The following is a 12,865-nucleotide window of genomic DNA, read 5'->3' on the forward strand; positions in this document are numbered from 1 at the left end:
CACATGCCGCGGAGCGGCTGGGCCCGTGAGCCATGGCCGCTGAGCCTGCGCGTCCGGAGCCTGTGCTCCGCAACGGGAGAGGTCACAACAGTGAGAGGCCCGCATACCGCAAAAAAAAAAAAAAAAAAAAAAAAAAAAAAACAGAAAGAAATCCTCAGGAAATATCACAGGAAGTAAGTGGGAAAAGATGTCATCTGAATGCCAGGGAGTTTAAGACGTGCGATAAACACAAACCACTAGTTATAGGACGCAAAACCTCTAAGTTGCTCTTTACAACATGTGTGTTTACATATTTATACATGGATCCCAAGCAAAAAAGATGCTTTCCCTCCACATTTATGTTCTACATGGGACCAGGGTTAAAAGTATTATTTAAAATAATGTGTTGACTTTTTTCTCTTAGCAATACTAATCCTTGGTACAAGGGTACCAGGCATTGATTTGGGGGCTGAGCAGAATTACGGATGCACTCACTATGCATTCTAAAGGGCACTATCGGTTTCAACACATAAAGATAAGAAGACAATCTTATATTCTCCTCTCACCTTAATGTGCGACTAACCAAATTACTTCCTGAAACTGAAAGTTCATCACTATCCCTTCTTTATAAGTCTCCTCTCCCATGTTCAAGCACATGTAAAATAGTGGAATTACAACTACAGAAAATCAGAGTGGTTTCCCCAGGCCCCGAACTCACTTCATTGAAACTCTGAGGTCATTCTACAGCTCTGAAGTCAGCCCCCTCCTAAGCAAGAAGAGACGCTTGTGTTGACCACACTGCGAGGCAGTTCTGACCTGCTTTAGTGGGTTTGTGTGTGTTCTATTTAAAGCTGCCACGGGTCATGGCCAGGCCATAATGGCATAATTTCACTTGAAAAATACGTCAAGCCCCATAAAAACAATTCAGCTTAAGGAAAATTTTACTTGGATGAGTCCTGTGGTGTGCGTTGATTTCACAGAAGCAGTGATTTTGACATCCTTTTTCCTGAGGAGATGGATATAACTCACTAATTATGAGAACATAATTGATGTTACTTGTGTTGCCTTAGGTAATGCCTATAAGCCAGCTCAGAAACAAACAAGCCAAAAGAAGAACAAGTGGCTTTTCCATGAATGCCTTAGTGAACTTATACATGAGCGGCACAAATTTGTTCACAAAACAAACATTAAGGTCTTAGCTACTCCACAGTGAGGACACTCATCTCTGCTTCTTCAAGGAAAACGACTTAATCTACTCGACATTTCCAAACTTGTTAATATACTTGTTTATTGTGAAACTGGATAAACATTGGGCTTCATAAAGCTTCTGGGGCATTAGAACATGAGCATGGACATCCAAATAAAGTAGGAATTCAAGTAAAAGTTAAATAAAATGGGGCTTCCCTGGTGGCACAGTGGTTGAGAGTCCGCCTGCCGATGCAGGGGACACAGGGTCGTGCCCCGGTCTGGGAAGATCCCACATGCCACGGAGCGGCTGGGCCCGTGAGCCATGGCCGCTGAGCCTGCGCGTCCAGAGCCTGTGCTCTGCAATGGGAGAGGCCACAGCAGTGAGAGGCCCGCGTACCGCAAAAAAAAAAAAAAAAAAAAAAAAAAAAAGTTAAATAAAACGAGTTCAACGGAGTGGTAGTTAAAGCAGTCATTTTACTTTCAGTAGTTTTTCTTGACCAATTAGACATTCTCTTTAATCAAGTCCTAATACTCTGAGTTCACATACTTCCTTTCCCGTCTGCACACAGCTTCAGATCCGCAGGTCGCAGGTGAGAATCACAACAGCTAACCCCTACCTGGCACACTCCTTTCAACAGCTCTTCCAGGTAGGTAGGGGTTATTAGAATCTCTGTCTTCTAAGTGAGGAAACAGAGCGGCAGAAAGGCTGAGGAACTTGCCCAGGATCACAAAGCTAAGAGGTGGTGAGGCTCGGGTTTAAACCCAGGTGATCTGAATTGCCTCCACATAATCCCCTATGTTGCTTACACACTAAGAAGCCAGCAGACACACGGTCTGCCCTGTCCTCTGTGCCTTTGCAGGACTGACCATCAGACTCCCCCCTCGTGAAGGAAATATGACTCAGTTCCTTTGCCATCAAGTCTGGGCTGGTGCGGAAGGACACACCCTGATGGGACACACGCTAAGTAGGGTGAGTTCTCCATGCTGTTTAGGACACAAGGAACCCTGACCCCAGATGCAGGGTTCAGGGTGGCTTGGAGCAAGCACTTCAAGGGAGAGTAAAAAAAGTAGAATCTGCACAAAAATGTTAAAAGGAGGAAATTAAATGGATGGCTTCCTGGAAGGAATAAAAATGAAAAAAAAAAAAGGACAAGCACAGGCAGAGAAGCTAAACTGACATAGCAGCACTATTTACAATAGCCAGTACATGGACGCAACCTAAATATTCAACAGAGGAATGGATGAAGAAGATGTGGCACATATATACAATGGAATATTACTCAACCATTAAAAGGAATGAAATTGCGTCATTTGTAGAGACATGGACGGACCTAGAGAGTGTCATACAGAGTGAAATAAGTCAGGAAGAGAAAGACAAGTATTGTATTTAAAGGCACATATGTGGTATCTAGAAAAATGGTATACATGATGTTATTTGCAAAGCAGAAATAAAGACACAGACATAGAGAAAAAAATGTACGGATACCAATGGGGAGGTGGGAGGAATTGGGAGATTGGGATTGACACATATACACTATTGATACTATGTATAAAACAGATAACTAATGAGAACATACTGTATAGCACAGGGAACTCTACTTAACGCACTGTGGTGACCTAAATGGGAAGGAAATCCAAAACGGAGGGGATGTATGTATACGTATAGCTGATTCATTTTGCTGTACAGTAGAAACTAACACAACATTGTAAAGCAACTGTACGCCAATAAAAATTAATTAAAATAAAAGACATGGGGTGGCTTGTAAGGCATTTAAAACATAAAATTTCTATTCAGGATCAAAATGAGGATCCAGCAACAAAGAATGCAAGAGTGTGGTGTCATCTTGGTCCAGCCGAACAAACTTCTGGTCGGGGCAGTCGCTAGCTGATTCACCAATAAATGCTCTTTCAGAGACCCAGAGGGACTTTAACAAAGGCCTTGAGATTGTTCAGACATGCACTTTAATGTGACTATAAAGGAGAAATCCAAGGTTACATTAAAATGATACTTATTTTTTATGTTTTGGGTATTAGGAATATTAGGAAATCCTATAAGGAATCTACATCTTAGAGGGGATTTTTATAAATGCCAGTTCTTTTGAGATGTCTCATGTAAACTTCCACGAACATGCTCAGCCGTCTGAAATATTCCACTTTTCATCAAGACACCTTCCTGGGCTCACATCCAATTCCCGTCCTTCTCTTTTTCCCCGATTCCCCACTGCTGCCTCTCCTTCCTCACAATTCACCCCCTAATTCCCCCACATCTTTTCTTGCAATTTTTGTGTCTAATGCTCTCCCATTTATTTATTCAACTAAAACTTCTCTCTCAGCTGGTACCAATTCCAGCCACCTCTCCTTTTATCCAGTATCTCTCCCCCAAATTTTTTCCAAATTTTAATGCTGTTGAACCCTCCATGCATCTTGAAACGCCCTTCTGTTGACTTCCTGGCCCTGCAGTATCCCAGTCCCCCTGCTGGTCTTTCTCTGCCACCATGGGCTGGACAGCCCCTTGGTGTCCAGGCAGGTGGTCCCCATGCTGCTTTCCCTTACTGCTCCCTGACACACTCTCACCTGCGGCTCAGGGTCAATATTCAACATTAGCTGAATTTTTAAAATTGTGTTAATCTATAAAGGATGTGAGATCCCAAAATATGCCAGCCAAATGTTTCACTTGTAGGACTTCAAAAAGATAACAAACGGAAAAAGCAATGGCATATAAGAGATTCAAATAAGGAGGTTAAGAAAAAAAAAGGCCACAAATCTCAGATATATATCACCACCAAACACTGTTATGGTTAACAGCAGCTTTTCAGTACAAGAATCATACTACTACTATGTTTTATTAAATGAACACTTATCTAAAATTTAGTAGCTTACAAGACAATAAAGAGAAGAAAGTCAACTAATGAAAATTTCAAACAGAATTTTGGTGTGGTACTTGGTAAAAAATAATGTTTTTATCGTGCTTATAGAAAACTCTTCCCAAAGGGTTAAAGAGAAAAAATTTTTATATTTATCATATTTATTTAAGCCTTAATAAAATAACAGTGGTATTATTAGTAGTATTATTAACATTTTCTATAATGTTTGGTATGCTTACATGTGACAATTATGTTTGAAACTCACCATAATTGAGAGATATTAGTAGAATACAGGATAGTCTCTAATCATTGAGGAAAACCAATAAATCAATGATTTCTTCTACTTTCCTTAAAGACATTATGCCTAGGAGTAAGGTGCATAAACTTGCACATATTTTATATTTCATTTCAGTAAACTTAGCGATAGTCAATTCATTCCTGATCAGACACATGTAATCAAAATATGCGTTTTCTTGACAATGGGTCAATAGAAAAGAATTTTAAATTCCTAGATTTTTCTGTTGTTTTCTATTGCAAAGTTCAGTGAAGTGAAAAATGACGGGTCTTAGCTTTCAGTGTGTGTGTGTCTGTCTGTGTGTATGCACACACACACATGCACACGCATGTACTTTGCATGTCCAAAAGAGGTGAGTGCTGCCTAACTCTTGAGCAGAGAAGAAATGGTGCCACTAAGATGGGTCTAAATGTAAATATGTAAGAATGCTTTTTCCTTCAATCTGCTTCACTTTTAAGTAGCTGAAAAAGCAGAATAAATCCCTGAGTACATTTGGAAATAATCATTTGTAAATGTGTATAATATCAATCATACCTGATCTAAATGCTCTCCTCTATAAATATGGCATTTGTGAAAGAGCAGTAATATTGATAAACCTTGCCTTACATTATCTACAAAACTCTATTACATTCCTTAGTTTCTGACACTGTTACTTGTTGATAAGTTACAGTAAAAGTAATATAAAATTATCTGAACTATACATATTTATAAATGGAGTAAATTTGCATAATATAGTGGTTGAACTTTACAATTTGAATACGTTCCTCCAAAACTGTCATGAAGACTACATAAGTTTAATTTATTCTTTAACTCACCTTCTTCTGAAATGTAAGCTTCGCTAGGGTACAATTTCAAGTTGAAGCATTACTATTTTCAAAGAGCCTCATCTGAATATTTTTTATTTCAGCTAGTCTGACAAAGACTCTCATAATTATCTTACAAGCCAAATTAAGAAATGTGGGTTGGAAGGAGGGAGAGTCTGAATGTATTTGTACATGACTTGTATCATGTCACATGAATATCAATGGTAGACAAGATGGCAGCTTTGCTGTTGTTAGAGTTTTCAGGCCCTGTTCTGCTCAGGATTTATTAGTGATATGAATGAAGACTCAACGGGTAGGCTTATCAAAATTTAAGGTGATGTAAATCTGGGAGCTATATCACTGGAAAAAAACACAATAGAATGGTATTAGAAACTAAAATCCAGAAGATGAAATTTAACAATCACAAGGGTCAATTCCTACTCTGTGATAAAGAAAGGCAATGCACAATCGCAGGATGGATGAAGATCTGACTGGGAAGAAGTTTTCTTTAAAATAAAGGAGGAGGCACCTTGAATTGACCACATGTCAGTACAAGTCAGAAGTACAATTTCCTTGTATGCTTAAAATTCGTTAAGAGAGATGATCCATGTTAAATGTTCTTACCACACAAAATTAAAAATAAAAAAAAGCTCTGCCACAGGGGGAAGAATTCAGACATACTGTCTAGCTTCGCCCACCTCACTCCATAATTTCCATCTCAAACCACCTAGGGTTTTTTACTGGAGTTGAAATTAAAAACCTATTTATCGTTGTACTTTACTGAGTTATTGTTGACAATTAAAATTTTATATATTTAAGGTATACAACTTGATGTGATATACTTATGCATTTTGAAAATCACCACAATCAAGCTAATTAACATATCCATCCCCTCACAGTTACTGTTTTTTGTCATGAAAACACTTAAGATCTACCCTTTTAGCCAATTTCAAGTATACGACACAATATTAACTACAGTCTCATTGCTGTACATTAAGTCCCCAGAACTTATCCATCTTGTATAACTAAAATTCGTATCCCTTGACTGACATCTTCTCTTACCCCCTTCTCCCCTCAGCCCCCAGTGACCACCAGTCTACTCTGTTTCTATGGATTTTACATTCTCAGATTCCACATGCAAAGGCGTATTTGTCTTTCTGTGTCTGGCTTCTTTCATGTAGCATAAAGTCCTCCAGGTTCCTCCATGTTATCGCAAGTGGCAAGACCTACTTCTTTATTAAGGCTGAATAATATTCCACTGTGTGTGTGTGTGTGTGTGTGTGTGTGTGTGTGTAATCACATTTTCTTTATCCATTCATCTGTCAATAGACCTTTAGTTTGTCTCCATATCATGGGAGTACGCATATCTCTTCGAAATACTGACTTCCTCCCTTTAGATATACACCCAGAAGTGGGAGTGCTGGGTCGTAAGGTAGTTCTATTTCTACTTTTCTGGAGGAACCTCCATACTCTTTTCCACACTGGCTGTACCAGTTTACATTCCCACCAACAGTGCACGAGGGTTCCCTATTCCCCACACCCTGGCCAACACTTCTTATCTCTTGTCTTTCTGATACTAGCCATTCTAGCTGGTTTGAGGTGACGGCTCACTGTGGTTTTGATTTGCATTTCCTTGATCATTAGCTACCTTTTCATATACCTGTTGTCCATGTGTATGTCTTCTTTTGAGAAGTGTCTATTCAGGTCCTTTGCCCATTTTTAAATGGGGTTATTGGGGTTTTTTTTGCTATTGAGTTGCATGAGTTCCTTATGTATTTTGGATATTAACTAGGGAGTATAATTTATCACTCAGTTTCCAGGAAGGGGTAGTTACTAGAAGGAAAATGTTCCCTGGATGCTGCAGACCGAAATTAATTCAGAAACATGGTCCTAGATACAACAGACATCTTGGTCATTACTGTGAGAAAATAGAATAAGAAGCTTGGAAATTAACTTCACATGATCATTTCATCTAGTCCTCTGCCCCCAGTGGGTGAAAACGCTTAAGGCAGCCTCAAAACCATAGATCTAGGGAAGTAATCGTCTATGTTTCCCCAAGGCTATTTAAAACATTGATCAGGTGGATTAATGAACTCTTGGATAGAGAGGGGCTGGAGAGCTAAAAGGGGAAACTACAATTGTACACACAGGTGTTGAGACTAGAACCCAAATGTGACTACTTTGTAAATAATTTTAAAATACCAGCAGAGTCCACTTTCTAGCAAAGTGTTCGAACCCAGTTTTCTCTGTGAGGGCTACAGTAGAACTTACTTCCCAGAGCTATTGTGAGAAATAAATGAAATATGAATCATTTAGCACATTGTAGGCAGCTGATAAATGTTAGCTATTATTCACAACATTTTCCCTTTTATTTTCTTAGCCATCAAAACTTATTAAGCCCTTTTATGTTCACTGAAATAGCCACTGGGAATAAAAACTGGACACAGAAATGTTCTAACTGAGAAAACTTAGACATCATCTAGTCCAGTGGGCAGAACTGGGAATGATAAATTTAAATGACTGAAAAGAGATTTGGGGTTAATAGACTGAGACAGTAAAAGAGAACATGGTATCCAAAGCCAGAAGCCCCAAATTCAAGTTCTGGCTCGACTTTTTAGTAGTTCTATGACTTCAGGCAAGTCATCTATGCTCTGTGAGTTACACAACTCTTATCCGTAAGGTAACAGAAGTTCAAAATACTACTCCTATAAGAAAGCACACATAAAATGTCTGGAGACTTCAACATGATTTGAAAACAGTTAATAACAATTAGCGACAAGAATGGGGTGCCCCCTTGCAGAAAGTGTTCATGCAGAGCTGACCAGTTATCTGTCACTGCAGGGGTTCCTTTTAGGGGGAGCCACTAAGCCTAACTGCCCTGGAAGGTGATTGCTATACTCCCAGGCAAGTACAATGTATCCACATATTACATACTTTATCTCAAAGGCAGGAGAGTAACTACAAAGAGTCACTAATGTCAACAATTTAATTTGGCTAAGGAATGTAGTTAATATCCACAGTCTTTACAGGATTCATGAACAGGCTAGAACTCCACAAATAGAACCCATCAAACTTAACTCTGCAAAGATGAGCTTAACTCAAAAACCCCAAAAGAGGACCAACGTGCTCCAGATCAAATTATGGTTAATTCATTTCACCCAAATTATATTTCCACATTCCACAATCTGGAAAATATATAGAATTTTCTGGATTGTAAAAGCGCTGTCAAAATCTCAAATTTCGGCTTTCAGGTAGTTGATATTTTCCTCAAGCCCATCTGCTTGCTGGATTTTGATTTTATTTTTATAAGTGTTCAGAAACAAGTAACCCCTGAGTTAGTAATGCCTGCCAGTTGTTCTGTGTCTACTTACCCTCTGACCCTCTTTCCCAGGTGGACCTTGGGGGCCTTGGATCCCCAGGGAGCCCTAGGAGGAAAACAACACCTATTAATAGATTGTTTCAAGTATACCTGCCTTGCAAAGAACGTTGTGAAAATTAATACCTATTTTATTGATTATAGACAACTTTTAAAGTGATTCGAACTCTTCCAAGCCTAGCCTAGCCTACCTAATACATTAATAATGCTGAATTGTCCTTTGACTGGTTTATCTTTGGAGTTAACACCAGAAAAGAAAAGAAAGGTGATTCCTAACCACGTGGGAGGCGCAGTGTTCACCCCCAGTGGCGACTCCCATATGACTGGAACCATGTTTTATCAAACTGCCATCAATAAATGGTAACAATATTTGCAGGCAGAAAAAAATGCTGCTTCATATACTTAAACTCTATAAATGCAATGGCATTTTTGGTTGAGAGTGGCTCTGTGACTATCCACTGAGAGAACACCTAGTTACGACGTTGGCTTCAACATTCACCTACTCCTAACATTTAATTTTTAGCATCATAGACATTATTTAATACTTTCTCATAACATTGTCAAGTGGTAGAAAAAATAACCTTTGTTTTTTTTCAGTTATACAGGAGGCCCAGGAAATCCCAGGTGCACGAATCCGAAAGTCAATCCCCTGGTTCTCACAGACAGTTACTATTACACAGGAATTCTCACTCAGCATGAAAAGCAAAATGATGACACGGCTGATTTTAAAGTCTCTGGCATTGATTGCTAGTTGTTACCTCTCTGAAAGCGTCTTAGTCTCCCCTGCTGCTTCCTCCTTCCCTACTCAACCTTTCAGTGTGAGTGTTTAGGCCCGTTTTCTTCCCAGTCTACACTCTCCCACCATGGTCTCATATACCATGGGCTTTGGATTCTCCAGGCCAATGATGCCAAGATTTATAACTCAGTTTATCTCTGGGTTGCAGGTCCACACATCCAACTGCCTGCCTAACACGCCCACTCCGCTCTCTCACCAGCATTTGAATTTAGCACACTGACACCACATCTAGGACCCTCCCACCAAAACTGGGTCCTCTTCCAGCACCCCCCAACTCTGTAAACCCACGCACCATCCTGCTAGGGCTCCTGCCAGGAATCTATAACTCGTCCTCCATACCTGCCTCTCTCACTTCTCTTTCACATCCAGTCACCAAGTCCAATTGCTGTAGCTCCACAAGAGATTTGGATCCATTTATTATCTCCCTTCAACCTTCTGCTCCATCACCCTTCTTGCTTGATCATCTATGAGAGCCTCCTTCGTGACACTAGACATGGTGGACCCCTCCATCCTACACAGCACAGCCAAACCCGAAAACCCAGCCTGACCTCCTCTGGTTGTCCACATGAAGAGATGAATGCCTTGTTTCATCAGTCGTAGGGTGCCTTATACTTGTTCTTTAAAGTACTTATCATAAGTCTACTTAAAAGATTATTCAGGTAATGATTCACCAGGCTCTAAGGATAACAGGTAGAATCAGTGTCTTATTCAACTCTAGGTGCCTGTTAATGTCTGAGTGAAAAAAAAATCATAATGGGAAATCAATTCACTGTAAAAAAAAAAGAAAAAAAAAAGGTTTTGGTAAGCCAGTACTGTTCAAAGGGTTTTAAAAATATGTATGGTTCAAGATGGCGGAAGAGTAAGACATGGAGATCACCCTCCTCCCCACAGATACATCAGAAATACATCTACATGTGGAACAACTCCTACAGAACACCTACTGAACGCTGGCAGAAGACCTCAGACCTCCCCAAAGGCAAGAAATCCCCCACGTACCTGGGTAGGGACAAGAAAAAAGAAAAAACAGAGACAAAAGGGTAGGGACGGGACCTGCACCAGTGGGAGGGAGCCGTGAAGGAGGAAAGGTTTCCACACACTAAGAGTCCCTTCGTGGGCGGAGACTGTGGATGGTGGAGGGGGAAGCTTCGGAGCCACGGAGGAGAGCGCAGCAACAGGGGTGTGGAGGGCAAAGCGGGGAGATTCCCGCACAGAGGATCGGGGCTGACCGGCACTCACCAGCCCGAGAGGCTTGTCTGCTCACCCGCCAGGGCGGGCGGGGCTGGGAGCTGAGGCTCGGGCTTTGGTCGGAGCGCAGGGAGAGGACTGGGGTTGGCGGTGTGAACACAGCCTGAAGGGGGTTAGTGCGCCACGGCTTGCGGGGAGGGGGTCCGGGAAAAGTCTGGACCTGCCAAAGAGGCAAGAGGCTTTTTCTTCCCTCTTTGTTTCCCGGTGCGCGAGGAGAGGGGATTAAGAGCGCTGCTTAAAGGAGCTCCAGAGACGGGCGCGAGCCGCAGCTAAAAGCGCGGACCCCAGAGACGGGCGGGAGACGCTAAGGCTGCTGCTGCCGCCACCAAGAAGCCTGTGTGCGAGCACAGGTCACGTTCCACACATCCCCTCCTGGGAGCCTGTGCAGCCCGCCACTGCCAGGGTCCTGGGATCCAGGGACAACTTCCCCGGGAGAACGCACAGGCGCCTCAGGCTGGTGCAATGTCACGCCGCCTCTGACGCCGCAGGCTCGCCCCGCACTCCGCGCCCCTCCCTCCCCGAATCAGCGGCTCTTTAACCCCGTCCTGTCTGAGCGAAAAACAGACGCCCTCCAGCGACCTACACGCAGAGGCGGGGCTGCAAATCCAAAGCTGAGCCCCGGGAGCTGTGGGAACAAAGAAGAGAAAGGGAAATCTCTCCCAGCAGCCTCAGGAACAGCGGACTAAATCTCCGCAATCAACTTGATGTACCTGCATCTGTGGAATACCTGAATAGACAACAAATCATCCCAAATTGAGGAGATGGACTTTGGAAGCAAAGATATATATATTTCCCTTTTTCTCTTTTTGTGAGTGTGTATGTGTATGCTTCTGTGTGTGATTTTGTCTGTATAGCTTTTCTTTTACCATTTGTCCTAGGGTTCTGTCTGTCCTTTTTTGTTTTCTTTTCCTTTTTTAGTGCTTGTTATCATTGGTGGATTTGTTTTTTGCTTTGGTTGCACTCTTCTTTCTTTTGTTTTTAATTACTTGAAATTTTTTTTAATAATTATTTTTTTATTTTAATAACTTTATTTTATTTTATCTTCTTCTTTCTCTCTTTCTTTTTTTTCTCTCTTTTATTCTAAGCCGTGTGGATGACAGGCTCTTGGTACTCCAGCCAGGTGTCAGGCCTGTGCCTCTGAGGTCAGAGAGCCAACTTCAGGACACTGGTCCACAAGAGACCTCCCAGCTCCACGTAATATCAAACAGTGAAAATCTCCCAGATATCTCCATCTCAATGCCAAGACCCTGCTCCACTCAATGGCCAGCTCGCTACAGTGCTGGACACCCTAAGCCAAACAACTAACAAGACAGGAACACACCCCACCCTTTAGCAGAGAGGCTGTCTAAAATCATAATAAGGCCACAGACACCCCAAAACACACCACCAGATGTGGACCTGCCCACGAGAAAGACAAGATCCAGCTTCATCCACCAGAACACAGGCACTAGTCCCCTCCACCAGGAAGCCTACACAACCCACTGAAACAACCTTAGCCACTGGGGGCAGACACCAAAAACAATGGGAACAAGGAACCTGCAGCCTGTTGAAAAGGAGACCCCAAACACAGTAAGCTAGGCAAAAATGAGAAGACAGAGAAACACACAGCAGATGAAGAAGTAAGGTAAAAAAAAAAAAAAAAAAAAAAAAAAAAAAAGTAAGGTAAAAACCAGACCTAACAAAGGAAGAGGAAATAGGCAGTCTACCTGAAAAAGAATTCAGAATAATGATAGTAAAGATGATGCAAAATCTTGGAAATAGAATGGAGAAAATACAAGAAACGTTTAACAAGGACCTAGAAGAACAAAACAGCAAACAAACAGTGATGAAAAACACAATAAATGAAATTAAAAATTCTCTAGAAGGGATCAATAGCAGAATAACTGAGGCAGAAGAATGGATAAGTGACCTGGAAGATAAAATAGTGGAAATAACTATTGCAGAGCAGAGTAAAGAAAAAAGAATGAAAAGAATTGAGGACAGTCTCAGAGACATCTGGGACAACAATAAAGGCACCAACATTCGAATTATAGGGGTCCCAGAAGAAGAAGAGAAAAAGAAAGGGACTGAGAAAATATTTGAAGAGATTATAGTTGAAAACTTCCTTAATGTGGGAAAGGAAATGGTTAATCAAGTTCAGGAAGCACAGAGAATCCCATACAGGATAAATCCAAGGAGAAACACACCAAGACACATATTAATCAAACTATCAACAATTAAATACAAAGAACAAATATAAAAAGCAGCAAGGGAAAAACAACATACAAGGGAATCCCCATAAGGTTAACAGTTGATCTTTCAGCAGAAACTCTGCAAGCC

General features: G+C 41.3%; 1 protein-coding gene across 1 annotated transcript in view; it reads right to left on the reverse strand.

The window, feature by feature from the left end:
• Positions 1-12,865, reverse strand: part of COL19A1 (collagen type XIX alpha 1 chain) — a 351,475-nt gene that overhangs the window by 145,716 nt on the left and 192,894 nt on the right. Inside the window, exon 14 of the mRNA XM_060030452.1 lies at positions 8,501-8,554. Coding sequence (XP_059886435.1) covers positions 8,501-8,554 — 54 coding nt within the window. The remainder of the gene's footprint in view (positions 1-8,500; positions 8,555-12,865) is intronic.

The sequence above is a fragment of the Delphinus delphis genome, chromosome 14 (assembly GCF_949987515.2).
Source record: "Delphinus delphis chromosome 14, mDelDel1.2, whole genome shotgun sequence".
Lineage (NCBI taxonomy): Eukaryota > Metazoa > Chordata > Mammalia > Artiodactyla > Delphinidae > Delphinus > Delphinus delphis.